At 43.3% G+C, this 23,914-nt stretch overlaps 2 protein-coding genes across 2 annotated transcripts in view; both read right to left on the reverse strand.

The window, feature by feature from the left end:
* Positions 1-1,749: 1,749 nt before the first annotated feature.
* LOC115201584 (tripartite motif-containing protein 35-like) lies at positions 1,750-5,467 on the reverse strand. The gene is made up of 7 exons (XM_029765347.1): positions 5,341-5,467; positions 4,784-5,223; positions 3,558-3,653; positions 3,207-3,437; positions 3,089-3,111; positions 2,887-3,005; positions 1,750-2,741 (listed from the first exon to the last, which is right to left on the reverse strand). The coding sequence occupies exons 2-7, from the start codon at positions 5,195-5,197 to the stop codon at positions 2,191-2,193; spliced, it is 1,434 nt and encodes a 477-aa protein (XP_029621207.1). The 5' UTR covers positions 5,198-5,223; positions 5,341-5,467; the 3' UTR covers positions 1,750-2,190.
* Positions 5,468-5,668: 201 nt separating this feature from the next.
* The window catches only part of LOC115201583 (exportin-5), a 33,491-nt gene continuing 15,245 nt past the window's right edge, over positions 5,669-23,914 (reverse strand). Inside the window, exons 22-33 of the mRNA XM_029765346.1 lie at positions 18,348-18,448; positions 17,950-18,046; positions 17,349-17,485; positions 16,957-17,054; positions 16,606-16,652; positions 9,622-9,728; positions 9,226-9,285; positions 8,839-8,936; positions 8,447-8,554; positions 7,851-7,988; positions 7,595-7,762; positions 5,669-7,315 (exon numbers count right to left, since the gene is read on the reverse strand). Coding sequence (XP_029621206.1) covers positions 7,163-7,315; positions 7,595-7,762; positions 7,851-7,988; positions 8,447-8,554; positions 8,839-8,936; positions 9,226-9,285; positions 9,622-9,728; positions 16,606-16,652; positions 16,957-17,054; positions 17,349-17,485; positions 17,950-18,046; positions 18,348-18,448 — 1,312 coding nt within the window. The 3' untranslated portion in view covers positions 5,669-7,162. The remainder of the gene's footprint in view (positions 7,316-7,594; positions 7,763-7,850; positions 7,989-8,446; positions 8,555-8,838; positions 8,937-9,225; positions 9,286-9,621; positions 9,729-16,605; positions 16,653-16,956; positions 17,055-17,348; positions 17,486-17,949; positions 18,047-18,347; positions 18,449-23,914) is intronic.

The raw sequence follows: 23,914 nt of genomic DNA on the forward strand, positions 1-23,914 counted from the left end.
ATCTATGGAGAGGTGTAGTGGTGTATAGTACTGACCCCTCTACACACAGGGTTATCTATGTAGTGGTGTATAATACTGACCCCTCTACACACAGGGTTATCTATGGAGAGATGTAGTGGTGTATAGTACTGACCCCTCTACACACAGGGTTATCTATGGAGAGATGTAGTGGTGTATAGTACTGACCCCTCTACACACAGGGTTATCTATGGAGAGGTGTAGAGGTGTATAATACTGACCCCTCTACACACAGGGTTATCTATGGAGAGATGTAGTGGTGTATAATACTGACCCCTCTAAAGCTGATGTTGTCTTTTTCCTCTCTGTCCAATGTGTTTCTGGGTCCTGGAGTCCCCAGTCTACTGCTGGCATATCAGTGTGTCTACACATGTTGTTTGAGCAGTTTTACAGCAAATTGTCTGTAATTCTACACATTTAGCCATGACTTATGTCACATTAATAATGATATTTGTGTGAGAATGACTAAGAGTATCAATGGGGGTCTCCTGTAGGTCAGGGCAGGGAAGGAAGGGGGGGGGCTCATTGATTTGTTTTTGCTCATTTACTTCATTTCTATACAATTTAAACTCAAAAATTATATTTGGAGAACAGAAAAAACAAGTTCCAAAAGACCACAGCCATTATCACATTATCTGCTGTTGCTTCATTCACCTCAGTCCATCTACAAACCCATAGCCTGGTAGATGTACAATTAGCCGCTACACATTATCTCACATTAACTCAGCACCGGGATGAAAAACTATAATGTAATACTTACAGAGGGATCTGTTAGCAGAATACTACTTTTATTAACAAAAGGTAAACATATGAGTTTGCTTCATAGAACAATTATTTTGTCGTTTTAAAGCTACTTTCCTGCAATTCTAAACATTTTGCCATGACTTATGCCATGTTAATATGATATCTGAGTGAAAGTTACTAATAAAATCAATTGGGGCCCCCTGGAGGTCAGAGCCCCTGGAGGTCAGGACCTCTGGGCACGTGCACAGCCTGCCCGGTCAGTAATTCATCCATGATGTCAACAAGTTTAAATAGCTGGCTAGATTATATAGATGACTAATTAACCAATCAAAACAAGCGCACAATGTATATATGACATTTAGAGATGCTTTTATCCATAGCGACTTATAGTCATGCGTGTATACATTTTAAGTACAGGTGTTCCCGGGAATCAAACCCACTAACCTGGTGTTGCATGTGCTATTCTCTACCAACTGTGTTAAACGGTATACCGAAAACCTCTACTTTTTCACTACAAAAAAATGGTTCGGTACTAGAATTTTTGTTACGTTTGGTACTTTTGTCTAATGTGTTTCACATGATTGAGAGGATCAAGTATGTCTATCATAGCATGAAGACCAAAGTACCTGCTCCACTTACTCATTCATTGCTAGAGCCTTCTGGGCTGCATTAGCGCCCCACGGGACGAGACTGTCACATCCTGACCAGCAGATGGAGCTGTTGTAGTAGTTTGGGGGTCAGGATGTGGCAGTCTTGTGTGGGTGTTTGATTGTTCTGTGTGTCTTGTGACTCCTGATCAGGAACAGCTGGGGATCGTTGTTCCTGATTGGGAGTCATATATGTAGGAGTATGTTTGTCACTGGGATTTGTGGGTGGTTGTTTTGCACTGCGTTTTCAAGCCTGCAAACTGTTGCTGGTGTGTTTTTTTGTTTCCTGTGGATGCTTTACTCCTTTTGTTGGATAATTAAAGATGAGTATTCACATACCTGCTGCGCCTTGGTCCATTTATGAAGACAGCCATTACAGAGACCCATAATCATCTGTGCAATACAAGCGGCACGAAAGCCAAAACAACAAGGCAAAGGTACTCACACGACCAACGGACATTGGAACAATAATCGACAGGCAACGGTGAACAAAGGGCACACTTATACAATCACTAATCAGGAGAGAATATGGGGCCCAGGTGTGCATGATGAGACAGTTCAGTGACTAGAGGCTGGTGACGTAGACCTTCCAAACTGGTGCACGGAATGAGCAACAATACCGGAGGGATCCGGGACAGAGGGAGGGAGAACTTGTGGGAAAAGGCTGCAAGTTGCTGATGAGGCACATTTAGAAGAAAAAGTATGAGTATAGTAGAGTATAGTAGTAGAGTATAGTTGACTCATGCTTCTCTCTCTGTCTCACACACACACACACACAACCTCAATGTGATGGCATCACTGTCAGAGACATCTCTGATTGGCAGATCTGTACACCAGTGCTTTTGGCATCACCAGCTGATCCAATAGTGAAGTATGGGTAGAGAGTCTCAGTGAATGTGTCTTTATGAGTGTAGATGAGTGTCATGTCTTTGGAGTCGTAGAAGGACACCTCCCCCTGGTCGTAGTCCAGCTGTACTCTGATCCTCTGGGGTATCTTCTTCAGGAGGAGGGTCTCTCCCTTTCCATTACTATACTTACCACTATCCAGCTGTATAGCCCAGAATCCATACTTTGGTGATAAATACACCTCCCCCTTCCTGTCAGTTGACTCTTTAGCCACGCCCATAATCCAGTCAGGATGGTCCCCCACCTCCACCTCCCAGCTATGTTTACCTGAGCTGAACCCCTTAGAGCCCAGAATATCTGCATACATCATGAATCTCTCTGGGTTGTCAGGGAGCTGCTGCTTTAGGCCAGTTTTACTCACACTGGTCAGATCATCAGACAGAGAGAGCCAGGGGTTTGCAGTGTTGGGGTCCAGAATCACAGGAGCTTCAGAACAAAGACAGAGATATTCCACACATTATTCCATGTAGTCTCTTTTCATTTACACTAAGAATACTACTTAAAATAGGCTACTTAATTAAAATCTATCTTACATTATTCTCCATCATGTCCTCTCCTATCCAGTACTCACTGTGTTTGATGATCCCCTGCATCTTCTCCCAGACTCTGAACTTCAGGTTACCCAGGTGTTTGGACACGTCTATCAGCCCCCCTGACACCAGCTGTGGATCTGGCATTGTGCACTGGGCTCTGGAATAACATTCAGGAGTCAGAACTTCTGTGGGGTTGGGTTCACAACCACAGAGAAGAGAGACGAGAAGCAGATCACTTACCTTTCCTTCATGGTCTTGAAGTTCTGGAAAGTAGAGTATATAGTCATCAATATCATTGATTCATCTATACATCTTTGAGTTCATTTATAATGTATGTCTGAGAGAGAGCAGTCCTTACCTGCAGGAATGAGATGTCTTCATCTTTCAGCTCCCCCTCTATGGTTCTGATTGTGTCTGAAAGTGATGATATCTCTCTGTTCATCTGCTCAATCTTCTCCTTCATCTTCTGACTCTTCTGCTTCTCTTCCTCTTTCAGAGCAGCTATCCTGGCCTCCTCTTCCTCTCGTAGAAACTGGTGAAGTTTCTTAAACTCCTTCTTAATGTTCTTCTCTGTGTGTTGGGCCTGGCTCTGGAGACAGTGAGAAGAACATATCATTCTACAATTATTATCAGAATAAAATCCTACATTTAGGCTACAATTGAAACAATACATGCTGTACTATTGCAATTTTGCATAATTTATACTAACCTTAATGTGTACTGCTGTTTTATCACAGGTTTGTTTAACTTTATTAAAGAGCTTCAGCTTCTCCTGTAAGGGCTTCAGGTCAGTCTGGAGTTCCTCCTGGAATGAGACAGAACCTCACTGAGGAGACAACCTCTGGACTCACTTTATAGGAGAGAACAAGTCTTCACAGGAACTTAACATTTTTTTGTCATGAATCTTGTTCTGGAGGCAGCTCTGCAGAGTGGTCACTAGCTGGCAAAGCCACAACGTTATAAAATCTTATTTTAAACCTAACCACACTGCTAACTCTAATGCCTAACCTTAACCACACTACTAACTATAATGCCTAACCCTAACCACACTGCTAACTGTTATGCCTAACCCTAACCTTAACCACACTGCTAACTGTAATGCCTAACCCTAACCTTAACCACACTGCTAACTGTAATGCCTAACCCTAACCTTAACCACACTGCTAACTCTAATGCCTAACCTTAACCACACTGCTAACTGTAATGCCTAACCCTAACCTTAACCACACTGCTAGCTGTAATGCCTAACCTTAACCTTAACCACACTACTAACTATAATGCCTAACCCTAACCTTAACCACACTGCTAACTGTAATGCCTAACCCTAACCTTAACCACACTGCTAACTATAATGCCTAACCTTAACCACACTGCTAGCTGTAATTCCTAACCCTAACCTTAACCACACTGCTAGCTGTAATGCCTAACCCTAACCTTAACCACACTGCTAGCTGTAATGCCTAACCTTAACCACACTGCTAGCTGTAATGCCTATCCTTAACCTCAAATTAAAACCAAAAAGCAAATGTTTGTTTTAATACATTTTTAAAACATAGACAATTTTGCCATTGCAGCTGGCCCATCTAGTGGAAATCACTCAGTTCTGCCTCCAGGGAAAGATTATTATTTCATTCATGACAATACAAGTAAACCAGTGCCTGTACACTACTTCTCTATCACTGCAGACATTTGCTTTAAGTTCCAGGGTCACACTGTATGTTTTCACTTATTATCTCCAAGACAACAATTTCATACCAAACAGTGATTTAGAATGTATCAGAAACTGAAATTCACAATCATTCAGTCAACACAATCTGTAGAAAATGAATTTATTATCTAATTCAGTCAGACTCATTAATAAAACATTGATAACTTCATGTTCCATAGTTTGAGTATTGATGTATCACATATTTTCTATCAGAATCTTTCTCCTACCTTGTGATCCTGTACAGCCTCATCTACAGGGATGCAGTCATGAGATTTATGTTTCCTTGAGACCTGACACACCACACAGATGGGCTCTTTATCCTCCAGACAGAACAGCCTGAGTTTCTCTCTGTGTAGACTGCAGAGCACCTTGGACCCTGTGGTTGGACTTATCAGATCTGTCTGTCTCCTTTCCCGTAAGGCCTCACACAGGTTCTTTAGAGACAGGTTTGTAAGGGGAGGATCCATTGAGGATTTTCTCCTGCAAACTGGACATTCCTGAGATTCCTTGTCTTTCCAGCATTCCTTTAGACAGGCTTGGCAGAAGCTGTGGCTGCATGACAAGATGACAGGATCCTTAAAGATGTCAAGGCACACCGTACAGGAGAAATCCTCCTCTGGGAGAGACGAACTAGAAGCCATTTTCTCACGCTGTGTCACTCCCTGTCCTGGAATGAGATCTGAAAGTTACTTTCACTTTTACTTTTAACAACTTCCTCTCTTAAAGGAACACATTCAAATGTAAATGAAGCTGAATGTAAAGTTCACCATCTTGATGACATTACCTTGTATTGGTTGGTTTAACAGCCTGATAATTCAGAACAATCTAAATAAAATCCCAGTGTTGTGTTGTGTGTCAGACAGACATGAGTCCTGGAGAGTTATTAAAGTTACAGCACTGAGATGAACTTTAGTCATCATGTGACTCGGGGGTGGAGTTTCAAGTCTCAGGTCCTGTTTGAATACTTAACATGCACCACGTATTCAAACAGGGCCAATGAGCACTTTTGTCCTGTATGTTTTATCCTCTCTAAACCATTATTATTGACCAGCACAGCTTTACATGTGTAGACCATGTCACAACATAGAAATTGATCACATCAAACATTTAAAATGACTTTGAAGTCTATTTTATTTAAAAACAGAAAAATCTAAACAGCACTAAAATGTTTTATATTTTGTCCCCTGTACAAGTAGAGATCATTTTTTTCCTTAGTGTTGAGTAGGAAAAAAGGGCCACATGTGAACAAACCAATAATTGACAGGGTGAGGAGATGTATAGGGATAGTTTACACAAAAACTCTGTTTGTCACACCTGATCACTGATGTAACAGGGGAGTCTATATTACAGAGGATTCCATATTATGGCGTCTTTAGTGTAAATCCTTCTGTAGGCCTCAATAGCAAATGAATGGGAAACTGACAGGCACCATATAAACTTGAGTTACAGTAGTTGGTGCCTAGTTTCTATTCTCGTTTATGTGGGATTGAGGTCTGATTCAGAGGGGTTGGGTTAAATGTGGAAGACACACTTCGGTTGAATGCATTCAGTTGTACAACTGACTAGGTATCCCCCTTTCCTTGCCTGTAGATCTTTTCCAAATGTATCCAATGTTACCTACAAAACAGAAAACTGAAATATGAGCTCTCCACTTGTCAGTCAGTTTTTAACAATAATGTCTGACAACACTTGATGCAGCCAACTATCCCTTTAACCTAAGAGGAATGTAGTGCTGGTTTCTCATTCGTTCATAGCTGGGAGAAACACCAGTTCAAAACATAAAGTCACCAATGATGGTTCTACTTGACAACCTCACCCATCAACAGAGTAATGATCCTGTACAAAACCTTGGTTTGATTATAGCTCTCCTTATACAGCAGACTACTCTGAAGTCTTCCACCTCAGAAATGCTCAGTGGAATCCATTCAGGTTCTTCTGGCACAAAATGGCTGCTATTGTTTAGCACCATAGAGATAGATAGAGGACTCATCATGGGTATCACCCCTTGGGCATTGCCATCATCCACCATTTTAAAATAGGAATCCCCACCCAGTTAACTGCATGCCTATGTGTTGTAGCCTCAATGCTCAATGCTGTCAGACGCTATAATGACACAGATATAAAGACGAGTCCTCTGTCTATCTCTATGTTTAGCAGCCAGGTGGATGGTCCATGTTAGAGGAGATACCAAAACACAATGTAAGTTAAATGTGTTGTGCTAGTGAGGATATGAGCTGTATAAATGCATTGTGTTGTAACCATTTACAACCTGAAGGGTTTACGACAACAGCCATGTCCTCTTGAAGGACAATAACCATCATCTTCATCATCTTCAGACATATTGTTCCGTATTCCTGATCAAGGCAGACAGACACATTATTTGGAGAAATATGTATGACCAGTTAGCAGGGTTCAGTCCATGACAGAATATTCTGATTCTCTTTGTCCACAGTTTGTAGAGTCCATTCATCCTACTGTTGACCAATAGGATAGAGACGTCGTACCCTTGGTGAGCCAATCCTTCAGGAGTAAAATTCCACTGGGGAGGGTAGAAAGTGTGTGTGTGTTAGTTCAGTCTGAGAGCCTCTCTGTGCTGTTATGTTCTCCTAGATGTCGTCCTGTGTTGGGGAGAAGAGAGCTGCTAGTGATCCAGTCTCACTGGGCTCCACAATGTCCCTTTTCTCCAGCTTGGGCTTCTTAAAGAGAGATGGAAGATTTCTGATATGTACCTCCTTTTTAAACTGCTGGCCCAGAGCTTTCTGTGTGGAGGAGAGAACAAATACAGTTACAATCTGTCTGGATTGAATGGTTGTTTTATTATATTTGAGTGTACAGAACATAATTAATTAAACTTATATGAAAAATACTGCCACCACTCTCCAACAAAGTATAACTTAAATCCTATAAGTAATATCCACTTTAACAGTCACAATGGACACATTTCGGACATTATTTTGTTATTAAATAATTCTAGGTGTTCTCAGCAGAAAAACCTAAGTGGAAGAACACCCCCATCTAGTGGTGGGAGGTGGTATTACCCCCACGGTGCCGGCGATGAGCTTCTTGAACTGGTCCTTCCTCTTCTTCTCTCCCACCTTCTGGGCGGAGCTGGGCTCCAGCAGCCGCTGGTCGTACTGGTCCAGAGCCTCCAGATTGATGCTGGGGATCTGAGTCATCACACTCCTTAGCTCCATGTACCGCGGCCGCTGACCCAGAGAGGGAAGAAAGGTAGAGTTAGGAGGAAGAAGAAAGATGAAGGGAGGGTGTGTGTGAGCGAGTGAGTGTGTTACTCACCAGGTTGTCATATATAATCAGGGCCAGTTGTGTGAGGGCTGAGTTACAGACCTCGTGCTGCCCGTGCATCTGCAGTCCCTTCAGAACACTGGCATAGAACCATGTGACCGCCTCTGGCAGAAGGTTCCCCCCTACGACCTGAACAGAACAACAGAGTCAGAGAGATGGAGGATGTCGCAGCAGGGTAACAGCCTACCTGTCGCAGTAGGGTAACGGCCTACCTGTCGCAGCAGGGTAACGGCCTACCTGTCGCAGCAGGGTAACGGCCTACCTGTCGCAGCAGGGTAACGGCCTACCTGTCGCAGCAGGGTAACGGCCTACCTGTCGCAGCAGGGTAACGGCCTACCTGTCGCAGCAGGGTAACGGCCTACCTGTCGCAGCAGGGTAACGGCCTACCTGTCGCAGCAGGGTAACGGCCTACCTGTCGCAGCAGGGTAACGGCCTACCTGTCGCAGCAGGGTAACGGCCTACCTGTCGCAGCAGGGTAACGGCCTACCTGTCGCAGCAGGGTAACAGCCTACCTGTCGCAGCAGGGTAACAGCCTACCTGTCGCAGCAGGGTAACAGCCTACCTGTCGCAGCAGGGTAACAGCCTACCTGTCGCAGCAGGGTCCAGCACACCATGGAGGCGGTGCGGTGACAGTTACTGGTGTCCTTCCAGGACAGAGAGGTGAACGAGATAGTCAACAAGGTCATATAGATGTCCTGCAGAGGAAGAGAGAGTTCTGTCACACTGCCATGGGTCGATGCTGTAGATCAGGGGTGTCAAACGCATTCCACACAGGGCCTAGTGTTTCTGGGTTTTTGGTTTTTTATTTCAGTAAAGACCTAGACAACCAGGTGAAGGGAGTTCCTTACTAATTAGTGACCTTTACTCATTCATCAAGTACAAGGGAGAAGCGAAAACCAGCAGAAACTAGGTCTACATGGAATGAGTTGAACACCCCTGCTGTAGATGCGTGTGTGTGTGCACGTGCGTCAGTGCCGACCTCGTGTTTGAGTAGACACTTCCCCAGCTCAGTCATTTCGCCTGTTGGCTGGGCTGGAGAGGCTGTGACTGCCTGGGACTCAGTGATCATCTCATCCTCTACAAACAATAGGACATTAAAAGGTAGAATGAATGAGGGGGTGGACCCCGAGTGATGCTTTTCTTCCATTGAAAACATGGAAAGAAGTAGGGAATAAGGAACAAGTAGGGAATAGGGAACAAGTAGGGAATAGGGAACAAGTAGGGGATAGGGAACAAGTAGGGGATAGGGAACAAGTAGGGGATAGGGAACAAGTAGGGAATAGGGAACAAGTAGGGATCAGGGAACAAGTAGGGAATAGGGAACAAGTAGGGATCAGGGAACAAGTAGGGATCAGGGAACACTTACCATCCACATCCTCCTTATTCCCTGCTGGCTCAGGAACTTTTTTCAGTATGCAGGCGTGAGCTGAGGGGAAAGGATCAATGTTAGGAAATATACCTCAAACCCAACCCACATACCCCAAACCCAACCCACATACCCCAAATACCCCAAACCCAAATACCCCAAACCCAACCCACATACCCCAAACCCAACCCACATACCCCAAACCCAACCCACATACCCCAAACCTATTAAATATGGATGTGCAGCAGAACTAAATTCCTATGCACAGTTTCAAGGGACCAGATTTTTTTTTGTCCAGAAGAAACACATGCTCAATGTAGAAACTCCATATAAAGTGCTACTTAGGCGCTCCCTACATCCCATTAACCTGTCCTTTCTCCCAGAGTCTGGACTTACTGAGCAGGTCCAGAACCTCTCTGGTGACCAGACGAACCAGCTGTTCCTCCAGCATCTCCTGAGTCACTTGGTTCTCCTCACACGCCTCATCCTCGTCATCCTCCATACTACACAGACAGAGGTAGAGGGAGGGAGATTGTCAACACGCCACCAGCACACGCCACCAGCACAGAAATAGAAAGAAAACCCAGGCATTCAAAGTGACCACATCAAATTTTACTTTATTAGTCACATACTTTGTAAACAGGTGTTGTTTACGAAGTGAAATGCTTACTTAGAGGCTATTATCAGCAATGCAGAGAAAGAAAAAAAATCATAGAAAAATAACAAGGAATAAATACACAATGAGTAAAGATAACTTGGCTATATACACGAGGTACAAGTACTGAGTTGGTGTGCAGGGGTACGAGGTCATTGATGTAGAGATGTACATATAGGTAGGGATAAAGTGACTAGGCAACGGGATAGATAATAAACAGTAACTGCAGTGTATGTGATGAGGCAGATATTTCGGGTAGTTATTTGGTTAACTATTTAACTAACTATTTAGCAGTCTTATTGCTTGGGGGTAGAAGCTGTTCAGGTCCTGTTGGTTCCAGACTTGGTGCATCGGTACCGCTTGCCGTGCGGTAGCAGAGAGAACAGTCTACGACTTGGGTGGCTGGAGTCATTGAAAATGTTTAGGGCCTTCCTCTGACACCACCTGGTATAAAGGTCCTGGATGACAGGGAGCTCGGTCCCAGTGATGTACTGGGCCATACGCACTACCCTCTGTAGCGCATTGCGGTCGGATGACAAGCAGTTGCCATGCCAAGCGGTGATGCAGCCAGTCAAGATGCTCTCAACGGTGCAGCTGTTGAAGTTGAGGGGGAAGAGGCATTGTCGTGCCCTCTTTGAGACTGTGTTGATGTGTGTGGACCACGAATATATACTGATCAAAAAAATAAAGGGAACACTTAAACAACACAATGTAACTCCAAGTCAATCACACTTCTGTGAAATCAAACTGTCCACTTAGGAAGCAACACTGATTGACAATACATTTCACATGCTGTTGTGCAAATGGAATAGACAACAGGTGGAAATTATAGGCAATAAGCAAGACACCCCCAATAAAGGAGTGGTTCTGCAGGTGGTAACCACAGACCACTTCTCAGTTCCTATGCTTCCTGGCTGATGTTTTGGTCACTTTTGAATGCTGGCGGTGCTTTCACTCTAGTGGTAGCATGAGACGGAGTCTACAACCCACACAAGTGGCTCAGGTAGTGCAGCTCATCCAGGATGGCACATCAATGCGAGCTGTGGCAATTAGGTTTGCTGTGTCTGTCAGCGTAGTGTCCAGAGCATGCCTTCTGAGACTTCGTAGGGGATTGAATAAACCCCCACTTCACTCCATTCTGCTAGCAAACGTGCAATCTTTGGAGAATAAAATCGACGAGCTACGCGGCAGATTAAACTACCAACGGGACATTAAAAACTGTAACATCTATTGCCAAGAGAGTTTATCTATTTTTCGTAGCCGTTTACTTACCAACACAGTCAGAGGCTGGCGCTAAGACAGCATTGAATGAGCTGTATTCCGCCAAAAGAAAACGCTCACCCAGAGGCGGCGCTCCAAGTAGCCGGGGACTTTAACGCAGGGAAACAAATTAGTTTTACCAAATTTCTATCAGCATGTTAAATGTGGAACCAGAGGGGGAAAAACTCTGGACAACCTTTACTCCACACAAAGCTCTCCCTCACCCTCCATTTGGCAAATTTGACCATAATTCTATTCTCCTGATTCCTGCTTAAAAGCAGGAAGCACCAAAGACTAGATCAATAATAAAAAAGGTCAGACGAAGCAGATGCTAAGTGACAGGACTATTTTTCTAGCACAGACTGGAATATGTTCCGGGATTCCTCCGATGGCATTGAGGAGTACACCACATCAGTCATTGGCGTCATCAATAAGTGCATCGATGACGTCGTCCCCACAGTGACCGTAAGTGTAGTTGAAGTCGAAAATGTACATACACTTCATTTAAAGTCATTTTTCAACCACTCCACAGATTTCTTGCTAACAAACTATAGTTTTGGCAAGTTGGTTTGGACATCTACTTTGTGCATGACACAAGTAATTTTTCCAACAATCGTTTACAGACAGATTATTTCACTTACAACTCACTGTATCACAATTCCATTGGGTCAAAAGTTTACACACACTAAGTTGACTGTGCCTTTAAACAGCTTGGAAAATTCCAGAAAATTATGTCATGGCTTTAGAAGCTTCTGATAGGCTAATTGACATGATTTGAGTCAATTGGAGGTGTACCTGTGGATGTATTTCAAGGCCTACGTTCAAACTCGGTGCCTCTTAGCTTGACATCATGTGAAAATAAAAATAAAATCAGCCAAGATCTCCACAAGTCTGGTTCATAAATTGTAGACCTCCACAAGTCTGGTTCATCCTTGGGAGCAATTTCCAAATACCTGAAGGTACCACGTTCATCTGTACAAACAGTAGTACGCAAGTATAAACACCATTGGACCACGCAGCCTTCATACCGCTCAGGAAGAAGGAGACGCGTTCTGTCTCCTAGAGATGAACGTACCTTGGTGCGAAAAGTGCAAATCAATCCCAGAACAACAGCAAAGGACCTTGTGAAGATGCTGGAGGAAACAGGTACGAAAGTATCTATATCCACAGTAAAACGTCCTATATCGACATAACCTGAAAGGCCGCTCAGCAAGGAAGAAGCCACTGCTCCAAAACCGCCATAAAAAAGGCAGACTACGATTTGCAACTGCACATGGGGACAAAGATAGTACTTTTTGGAGAAATATCCTCTGGTCTGATGAAACAAAAATTGAACTGTTTGGCCATAATGACCATTGTTATGTTTGGAGGAAAAAGGGGGAGGCTTGCAAGCCGAAGAACACCATCCCAACCGTGAAGCACGGGGGTGGCAGCATCATGTTGTGGGAGTGCTTTGCTGCAGGAGGGACTGGTGCACTTCACAAAATAGATGGCATCATGAGGGAGGAAAATTATGTGGATATATTGAAGCAACATCTCAAGACATCAGTCAGGAAGTTAAAGCTTGGTCGCAAATGAGTCTTCCAAATGGACAATGACCCCAAGCATACTTCCAAAGTTATGGCAAAATGGCTTAAGGACAACAAAGTCAAGGTATTGGAGTGGCCATCACAAAGCTCTGACCTCAATCCTTTAGAAAATTTGTGGGCAGAACTGAAAAAGTGTGTGCAAGCAAGGAGGCCTACAAACCTGACTCAGTTACACCAGCTCTGTCAGGAGGAATGGGCCAAAATACACCCAACTTATTGTGGGAAAGTTGTGGAAGGATACCAGAAACTTTTGACCCAAGTTAAACAATTTAAAGGCAATGCTACTAAATACTAATTGAGTGTATGTAAACTTCTGACCCACTGGGAATGTGATGAAACAAATAAAAGCTGAAATAAAATCACTACTATTATTGTGACATTTCACATTCTTAAAATAAAGCATTGATCCTAAATGATCTAAGACAGGGAATTTTTACTAGGATTATTACCAGGAATTGTGAAAAACTGAGTTTAAATGTATTTGGCTAAGGTGTATGTAAACTTCCGACTTCAACTGTACATACCTCAACTAGAAGCCATGGATTACAGGCAACATCCATACTGAGCTAAAGGCGAGAGCCGCCGCTTTCAAGGAGCGGGACTCTAACCTGGAAGCTTATAAGAACTACCTCTATTCCCTCCATCAAACAGGAAAAGCGTCAATATAGGACTAAGACCGAATCATACTACACTGGCTCTGACGCTCGTCGGATGTGGCAGGCCTTGCAAACCATTAGACTACGAAGGGAAGCACAGCCGAGAGCTGCCCAGTGACACGAGCATACCAGACGAGCAAAACTACTTCTATGCTCGCTTCGAGGCAAATAACACAAACATGCATGAGAGCACAAGCTGTTCCGGAAGACTGTGTGATCACGCTCTCCACAGCCGATGTGAGTAAAACCTTTAAACAGGTCAACATTCACAAGGCCACAGGGCCAGACGGATTACAAGTACATGTATTGCGAGCATGCGCTGACCAACTGGCAAGTGTCGTTAGTGACATTTTCAACCTCTCCCTGTCCGAGTCTGTAATACCAACATATTTTAAGCAGACCACCAACTGGCAAGTGTCGTTAGTGACATTTTCAACCTCTCCCTGTCCGAGTCTGTAATACCAACATATTTTAAGCAGACCACCACCTGGGCCCCAAAAAATGAAGGTAACCTGCATAAATGACTACCGACCCGTAGCGATCAAGTCCGTAGCCATGAAGTGCTTTGAAAGGCTGGTTATGGCTCACATCAACACCATTATCCAAGAAACCCTAGACCCACTCCAAATTGCATACCGCCCAAACAAATCCACAGATGATGCAATCTCTATTGCACTCCACACTGCCCTTTCCCACCTGGACAAAAGGAACACCTATGTGAGAATGCTATTCATTGACTACAGCTCAGCGTTCAACACCATAGTGCCCTCAAAGCTCATCACTAAGCTAAGGACCCTGGGACTAAACACCTCCCTCTGCAACTGGATCCTGGACTTCCTGACGGGCCGCCCCCAAGTGGTAAGTGTAGGTAACAACACAGCCGCCACGCTGATCCTCAACACAGGGGCCCCTCAGTCCCCTCCTGTACTCCCTGTTCCCCCATGACTGCACGGCCAGGCACGACTCCAACACCATCATTAAATTTGCCGATGACACAACAGTGGTAGGCCTGATCACCGACAACGACGAGACAGCCTATAGGAAGGAGATTTGAGACCTGGCCGTGTGGTGCCAGGACAACAACCTCTCCCTCAACGTGACCAAGACAAAGGAGATGATCGTGGACTACAGGAAAGAGAGGACCGAGCACGCCCACATTCTCATCGACGGGGCTGCGGTGGAGCAGGTTGAGAGCTTCAAGTTCCTTGGTGTTTACATCAACAAACTAACTAACATGGTCCAAGCACACCAAGACAGTCGTGAAGAGGGCACGACAAAACCTATTCCCCCTCAGGAGACTGAAAAGATTTGGCATGGGTCCTCAGATCCTCAAAAGGTTCTACAGCTGCACCATCGAGAGCACCCTGACTGGTTGCATCACTGCCTGGTATGGCAACTGCTCGGCCTCCGACTGCAAGGCACTACAGAGTGTAGTGCGAACGGTCCAGGACATCACTGGGGACAAGCTTCCTGCCATCCAGGACCTCTATACCAGGCCGTGTCAGAGGAAGGGCCTAAAAATAGTCAAAGACTCCAGCCACGCTACTCAGACTCTCCTCTCTGCTACCGCACGGCAAGTGGTACCGGAGCGACAAAGTCTAGTTCCAAGAGGCTTCTAAACAGCTTCTACCCCCAAGCCATAAGACTCCTGAACATCTAATCAAATGGCTACCCAGACTATTTGCATTGCCCACCTCATCTCTTTACACCGCTGCTACTCTGTTGTCATCTATGCATAGTCACTTCAATAACTCTACCTACATGTACATACTACCTCTACCTACATGTACATACTACCTCTACCTACATGTACATACTAACTCAAATAACCGGTGCCCCCGCACATTGACTCTGCACCGGTACCTCCCTGTATATAGTCTCGCTATTGTTGTTTTACTGCTGCTGTTTAATTACTTGTTACTTTTATCTCTTATTCTTTTCCATATTTTTTGAAACGGCATTGTTGGTTGAGGGCTCGTAAGTAAGCATTTCACTCTAAGGTCTACACCTGTTGTATTTGGCGCATGCGACTAATAACATTTTATTTGATGACAGTTCCTTAGTGATGTGGACACCGAGGAACTTGAAGCGCTCAACCTGCTCCACAACAGCCCCGTCGATGTGGATGGGGGCGTGCTCGGCCTTCCGTTTCCTGCAATCCACGATCAGCTCCTTTGTCTTGCTGATGTTGAGGTTGTTGTCCTAACACCACACTGCCAGGTCTCTGACGTCCTGTAAGCCGTCTCATCGTCGTCGGCCTACCACCGTCATGTCGTCTCCAAACTTAATCATGGTGTTGGGTTTCATGTGCGGCCAGGCAGTCGTGGGTGAACGGAGTACAGGAGGGGACTAAGCACACACCCGAGGGGCCTCCATGTTGAGGGTCAGTGTGGCGGATGTGGTTGCTTACCCTCAAATGCATTCATAGGGACACACGCTAGAACTCTGCTACCCGACCCGAGCACGATGGGCCCCGGACACTATACATCAGGTTAGGACGAGTTGGGCCTGTTTTCTCATCAATATTTAGGGTACGGGTCGGGCTGGGTATCACAAATTTTTTGAAGCTGAGGTATTTGCTCGTGCTCTGCTGCGCAGTAGTCTACAGTGATCTATACAGAAGCCCAGCCTAAAACAGCAGGTCCGGGACAAGGTAGCACGTCTGGTGAACAGGTCAGGGTTCCATAGCCGCAGGCAGAACAGCAGAAACTGGAGCAGCAGGACGATCATGTGGACTGGGGACTGTGACAGCCAGGAGTTATCAGGCCAGGTAGCCCTGAGGTATAGTCCTAGGACTCCGGTAATATCTTACTGAGATCATAGCATGGTGTTAGAAGTGCTTCAACTATCATCAAATAGAAGACCAGAACACTGTCCGAGTCGACGGAAGATTATTTCACATAAAATAATAAAGTTCTGGATTTAGAGTTGCAGAATATAGCTAGCTAACAGCTAACTGGCATCTCGTAATTGAGCAGCCCAAAGTGGAGACATTGTTATGGATACTGACACAGGCAGACTAGCAGAGCACATGCAGCGCAGGGAGAAGGAGGACAGACAGACACCAGCAGCTAATGGATACTAACGAAGGAAGCCTTTTCTGATTTCGGGGAGGGCCTTTAATTTTGCAGAAGCAATACGGTTCAGGTCTGAACGTCATGGGAATGGGTAAGACTCGGGCTTAAAATGTATGGCTGTGCAGAGCACTAACGCATCTTACCTGACAGTACTCCGCTGGTTGATGATCTGCCACCTGAGGTTGAGTCTCTGTACAAATAAACAAAGGGAGACAATGTAATGTCATACGTCCTGTTATTACTTATTATTATCATAATCTCAAATGGTAACTGATTTCTAGCGACTATGACAGCAGCGATCAAAAAGACTGATAATCCAAAATAAGTTCTTGATCAGCCTCAGAGATCGGTTTATTTATTTGGAAGTTGTACCACAGCTAACCTTTTTTGTTATGCGAGTACTTAACTTGATTCTTTTATTTTTTTTATGCAAAGAAGCTTTCCTTTTTGGTGTATTGCTTCACAGGAGCAAGGAGAAAAGTGTGAGCTCTGACCTGAAGCATGTAGGCGAACAGAGGGCCCAGTAGGGGGCAGAGCAGACTGTCGTAGTACTCCTGAGGACACGACAGCACCAGCTGCTTCAGGAACACCCGTACACACACACATTAAGGAGCACAGATTGGTTGAATAGATAGTGGACATGTAATATCAGTGGCCATGACTATGCCGCAGTGTGTGCTTGATTTAAATTGTTTTACTCCATTCTCTATGTTCAATAGGGGGAAAATGAGGTTGTATTTGATCACCCAAAAAACCTGCAAGAGGGATACTTGGTTCACGAGCAATGACAGAATTATTTAGGCTGAAGAAAATTTAGATTGATTGAATTCGTCAAGAGCTTCTATGTGATTGGTATCCCTGATGGTCCAATAGGACAGAAGGATATGGAGCATGGGGCGGAGTCTGTGGTCAGGTACGTTGTCGAGGGAGATTAAGGCGGAACCAACGATCTGTTCAGCCAATCCCTCGATGGTGTAGAAGTCCTGCTGCAATGATAGGCCTGCATTCCCCAGGATATGGTAACTAGAGAGAGGAGGGTTATCGAAGATGGTGGATAAATGAAGATGGTTCACTTAGGTTGTTTACCATTGAAAAAATTAATCAGTTCCGGTCTGCTTAACGGGGTGGCTCTCCCATAGACACCAATCCGATAGCAGCTTAGTTCATTGACTTCCATTGAACCAGAAAAAATGGAGTGGGATGTATCACTTCCTCTTCCGTCTCTGGGGTCATGTCTAGAGAGCATACAGCTTATGTCAAATTTACGTTAAAAGTAGATTTTTTGGGACATTTTAGCTAATCCTAACCCTTTTCCTAACCTGATACGAAAAGTCAATTTCGACATAAGCTGTAAACCATCTAGTCAAAACTGAGAGAGAGAGAGAGAGAGAGGGTTGGTAAGCAAGAGAGAGCGAGACTGTGTAGGAGTAGTGTGCATGTGTGGAGAAGGAGAGGAAGCAGAAGACTATCCACAGTGAGGAACTTACCAGTTGTCATAGAGGGTACAGAAGAAACCCTGCATGCGCTCTAGATGAGTCTTATACACTGGAGAGTCATAGATGTCCAGGACTGGCTGTGTAAGGCCTACAGGTCAAGACACAATAATCATGGAGGTTTATCAACCTTCATAGGTGTATACTAAAAGCAGAATCAATGAGTTAGCAATGCTCATCTCAAGCTAATATATATATATATATATATATATTTTTTATTTTTTTATTCGAACATTCAGGCAAGTTAGCTGGCTAACTCATTGATCCTGCTATGTAGTATATCCCTCAGGGGTGAAATTATAACAGGTTAACACCACAGGTTACCAACTTGCGGTATAGAGTTTCTAAACCAGTACTGTGCAGAACCAGTGAATCAGTGTGGTTCCTCTTACCTAGAACCACCTTCCTCTCCACCTCGATCACCTCATAGGCCCTGGAGAACGTCTCACTCAGACGACACATGTTCTCCGGCAGGAACAAATTGTTGTGGGTTCTACAAAAAAGACATTATCATCCTCTTAATCATCACACACACACACTATCATCATGTCTCTGGACCTACGTATTGCCACAGTCAAACCCTGGATCTAGTTGTCACGTGGAATAAATATTATGGATCTAAATGTTATTAGGTTTGAAATCGCAACAAATAATCTGTTTAAACACCAAACAAGGATGATCAAAAGCCGTGCTATAAATTCTCAGACAACCCAAAGATTCCTAGATGCCCTTCCAGACTCCCTTCACCTACCCAAGGACGTCGGAGTACAAACATCAGTTAACCACCTGACCGAGGATCTACATTTAACCTTGCGTAATACCCCAAATGCAGTTGCACCTCTAAAAACCAAAAACATTTTTCACAAGTTAGCTCCCTGGTATTAGAGGTCAACCGATTATGATTTTTCAACGCCGATACCGATTATTGAAGGAACAGAAAAGACCGATACCGATTAATCGGACGATTTTTATAACAATACTGAATGAACACTTTTATTTTAACTTAATATAATACATAAATAAAATCTATTTAGTCTCAAATAAATAAATGAAAAACATGTTCAATTTGGTTTAAATAATGCAAAAAAACAGTGTTGGAGAAGAAAGTAAAAGTGCAATATGTGCCATGTAAAAAAGCTAACGTTTAAGTTCCTTGCTCAGAACCTGAGAACATATGAAAGCTGGTGGTTCAACATTCCCAGTTCTTCAATATTCCCAGTTAAGAAGTTTTAGGTTGTAGTTATTATAGGAATTATGACGCGTCAACTATTTCTCTCTATACCATTTGTATTTCATATACCTTTGACTATTGGATGTTCTTATAGGCACGTCAGTATTGCCAGACTAATCTCGGGAGTTGATAGGCTTGAAGTCATAAACAGCTCTGTGCTTCAAGCATTGCTAAGAGCTGCTTGCAAACGCAGTAAAGTTTGAGTGAATGCTTACGAGCCTGCTGCTGCCTACCACCGCTCAATCAGACTGCTCTATCAAATCATAGACTTAATTATAATATAATAAACACAGAAATATGTGCCTTAGGTCATGAATATGGTCAAATCCGGAAACTATAATTTCGAAAAAACGTTTATTCTTTCAGTGAAATATGTACCGTTCAGTATTTTATCGAACGGGTGGCAACCCTACGTCTAAATATTGCTGTTACATTGCACAACCTTCAATGTTATGTCATAATTATGTACAATTCTTGCAAATTAGTTCACAGTTCGCAACGAGCCAGGCGGCCCAAACTGCTGCATATACCCTGACTCTGCTTGCACTGAATGCAAGAGAAGTGACACAATTTCTCTAGTTAATATTGCCTGCTAACACAAATTTATTTTAGCTAAATATGCAGGTTTAAATAAATATATTTTAAGAAAGGTATTGATGCTTATGGTTAGGTACATTTGTGCAAAGACTGCTTTTTTCGGCAATGCGCTTTTGTTAAATCGTCACCTGTTTGGCGAAGTTGAAGTAGCCTGTGATTCGATGATAAATTAGCAGGCACCGCATTGATTATATGCAACGGAAGACAAGCTAGTTAACCTAGTAATATCAACCATGTGTAGTTAATAGTGATTATGTGAAGATTGATTGTTTATAAGACAAGTTTAAATGCTAGCTAGCAACTTACCTTGGCTCCTTGTAGCCACAAGGTCCTTTTGACGCTGCACTCGCATAACAGGTGGTCAGCCTGCCACGCAGTTTTCTCGTGCAATATAATCGGCATCCGAAAAGGCCGATTAACGATTGTTATGAAAACTTGAAATTGGCCCTAATTAAATCGGTCATGCCGATTAAATCGGTCGACCTCTACCTGGTATACAGAAAATACCCGAGCCCTGAAGCAAACTTCCAGAAAATTCGAACAGAAATGGTCTTCCAACTTGCTTGGAAAGACAGCACCGTGCAATATCAAAGAGCCCTCACTGCTGTTCGATCGGCCTACTTTTCCAACCTGACATTTTTTATTGTTCTCCTATATATCTTTGATACTGTCGCAAAGCTAACTAAAAAGCAGCATTCCCCAAGTGAGGATGGCCTTCACTTCAGCAGCGATGAATTCAAAGATCATAATCATTAGAAATCAAATTACAGACTCTTTAAATCTGCCTATTTCTCCAAAACTCAGTTGTCCTTCGTCTGCACAGAATAGCCAAGAACTAGGATCAATGGAGACACCCAAAATCTATATATTTTTTTATCCTGCATCTCTCGACACATTCACAAAAATAGTAATGGAAAATAAACCTTACAGCTGTCTTTTGTACGCTATTCCAACTAAACTACTGAAAGAGCTAATTCCTGTGCATGGCCCTTCTATGTTGAACATAATAAATGGCTCCCTATCCTCAGGAAATAGGATAACCAACTAAAAGTGTCAGTAATAAAGCCTCTCCTGAAAAAGCCAAACCTTGATCCAGAAAATGTAAAAATAAAATAAAAATGAATTGGCCTATATTGAACCTCCAATTTCTTGAACAAAAAAAATGTAAAAGCTGCCTTCCTGAAGACAAATAATGTATACTCAAGGTTCCAGTCTGGTTTTAGACCCCATCATGGTACTGAGACTGCACTAGCGAAGGTGGTAAACTACCTTTTAATGGCGTCAGACAAAGGCTCTGCATCTGTCCTCGTGCTCCTAGACCTTAGTGTCACTATTGACACCATCGATCAAACACATTCTTTTGGAGAGATTGGAAACCCCAATTGGTCTAGATAGACACATTCTTGCCTGGTTTAGATCTCATCTGTCGGAAAGATATCAGTTCGTGTCTAGATGGTTTGCCAGGGGGACCAAATCGTAAGTTTCGGTGTTCAAGGTTCCATTTTAGGACCACTATTGTTTTCATTACACTGTCGTCAAAGGTTTTAGACCACCTACTCATTCAAGGGTTTCTTTATTTTGACCATTTTCTACATTGTGAAATAACACATATGGAATCATGTAGTAACCAACAACAAAAAAAGTGTTCAACAAATCAAATTTATATTTGAGATTCTTCAAATTGCCACCCTTTGCCTTGACAGCTTTGCACACTCTTGGCATTCTCTCAACCAGCTTCATGTTTTAGTCACCTGGAATGAATTTCAATTAACAGGTGTGCATTCTTAAAAAGTTAATTTGTGTAATTTTTTTCCTTCTTAATGCGTTTGAACCAATCAGTTGTGTAGGTAGGGGAGTATACAGAAGGGGAGTATACAGAAGATTATTTGGTAAAAGAACAGCTCAAATAAGCAAAGAGAAACGACAGCCCATCATTTCTTTAAGACATGAAGGTCAGTCAATACGGAAAATTAAGAACTTTGAAAGGTTCTTCAAGTGCAGTAGCAAAAACCATCAAGCCCTATGATGGAACTGGCTCTCATGAGGACCGCCACAGGAATGGACGACCCAGAGTTACCTCTGCTGCAGAGGATAAGTTCATTAGAGTTACCAGCCTCAGAAATTGCAGCACAAATAAATGCTTCAGAGTTCACGTAACAGACATCTCAACATCAACTGTTCAGAGGCGACTGCGTGAATCAGGCCTTCATGGTCGAATTGCTGCAAAGAAACCACTACTAAAAGGACACCAATAAGAAGAGACTTGCTTGGGACAAGAAACACGAGCAATGGACATTAAACCGGTGGAAATCTGTCTTTTGGTCTGGTCCAAATTTGATATTTTTGGTTCCAACCGCCGTGTCTTTGTGAGACGCGTGCGAGTGAACAGATGATCTCTGCGTATGTGTATTTCCCACCGTAAAGCATGGAGGAGGTGGTGTTATGGTGTGCTTTGTCGGTGACACTGTGTGATTTATTTAGAATTCAAGGCACACTTAACCAGCATGGCTACCACAGCATTCTGCAGTGATAGGCCATCTCATCTGGTTTGGGCTTAGTGGGACTTAGTGTGGTTTTTAACAGGACAATGACCCAACACACCTCAAGGCAGTATAAAGGCTATTTGACCAAGAAGGACAGTGTGGAGTGCTGCATCAGATGACCTGGCCTCCACAATCCCCCGACCTCAACCAAATTGAGATGGTTTCGGATGAGTTGGACTGCATAGTGAAGGAAAAGCAGCCAACAAGTGCTCAGCATATTTGGGAACTCCTTCAAGAGTGCTGGAAAAGCATTCCAGGTGAAACTGGTTGAGAGAATGCCAAGAGTGTGCAAAGCTGTCATCAAGGCAAAGGGTGACTATTTGAAGAAGATCAAATATAAAATACATTTTGATTTGTTTAACACTTTTTTGGTTCCTACATGATTCCATGTTTTATTTCATAGTTTTGATATCTTCATTATTCTTCTACAGTGTAAGAAATAGTAAAAATAAAGAAAAACCCTTGATTGAGAAAGTGGTCTAAAACGTTTGACCAGTAGTGTATATACTCTTCCGCTTGGTGATGTCATTCAGAAACACAAAACTTTCACTGCTATATGGATGACACACAGCTGTACATTTCGATGAAACATGGTGAAGTCCTAAAATGTACTACACTGGAAGTCTGCGTTTCTGAAATAAGGAAGTGGATGGAATCAAATGTTTTACTTTTAAACTCTGACAAAACAGAGATGCTAGTTCTAGGTCCCAAGAAACAAAGAAATCAGCTGTTTGATCTGACAGTTCATCTTGATGGTTGTATAGTAGTCTCAAATAAAACTTTAGGACCTCTGCGTTACTCTGGACTGTGATCTCTTTTGACAAACATATCCAAAATATTTCATGAGTAGCCATTTCCCCCATCTTTGTAACATAGCAAAAATCCTAAACTTTTGGTCCAATAATTAAGCAGAAAAGTTCATCCATGCTTTTATCACTTCTAGATTAGACTACTGCAATGCTCTACTCTCCGGATACCCGGATAAAGCACTTAAACTTCAGTTAGTGCCAAATACGGCAGCTAGAATTTGGACTAGAACCCCAAAATGTGCTAATATTACACCAGTGCTAGCCTCTACACTGGCTTGCTGTTAAGGCTAAGGCTGATTAAAAGGTTTTATTGCGAACATAAAAAGGACTTGCTCCTACCCATCTCTCCGATTTGGTCCCACTACAGTACCAGTCAAAAGTTGACACATCTACTCATTTCAAGATTTTTCTTTATTTTTACTATTTTCTACATTGTAGAATAATAGTGAAGACATCAAAACAACAACACCTATGGAATCATGTAGTAACCAAAAAAAGTTTAAAACAAATCAAAATTGACATTCTTCAAAGTAGCCACCCTTTGCCTTGATGACAGCTTTGCTGGAAACCTGGCATTCAGGCCAAAGACTTCAATCTTGGTTTCATCAGACCAGAGAATCTTGTTTCTCATGGTCTGAGAGTCTTTAGGTAACTTTTGGCAAACTCCAAGTAGGCTGTCACGTGCCTTTTACTGAGGAGCGGCTTCTGTCTGTTCACTATACCAAAAAGGCCTGATTGTTGAAGTGCTGCAGAGATGGTTGTCCTTCTGGAAGGTTCTC

Source organism: Salmo trutta, chromosome 10, assembly GCF_901001165.1.
Source record: "Salmo trutta chromosome 10, fSalTru1.1, whole genome shotgun sequence".
NCBI classification, from domain to species: Eukaryota; Metazoa; Chordata; class Actinopteri; order Salmoniformes; family Salmonidae; genus Salmo; species Salmo trutta.

Coding starts and splice junctions, on each gene's coding strand:
- LOC115201584 (XM_029765347.1), bottom strand. CDS start 5,197: ATGGCTTCTAGTTCGTCTCTCCCAGAGGAGGATTTCTCCTGTACGGTG. Junction 3,654..4,783: donor AGGCTGTACAGGATCACAAG/GTAGGAGAAAGA, acceptor GTCTCATTCCAG/GAGGAACTCCAGACTGACCT. Junction 3,112..3,206: donor AAGACATCTCATTCCTGCAG/GTAAGGACTGCT, acceptor TCTACTTTCCAG/AACTTCAAGACCATGAAGGA.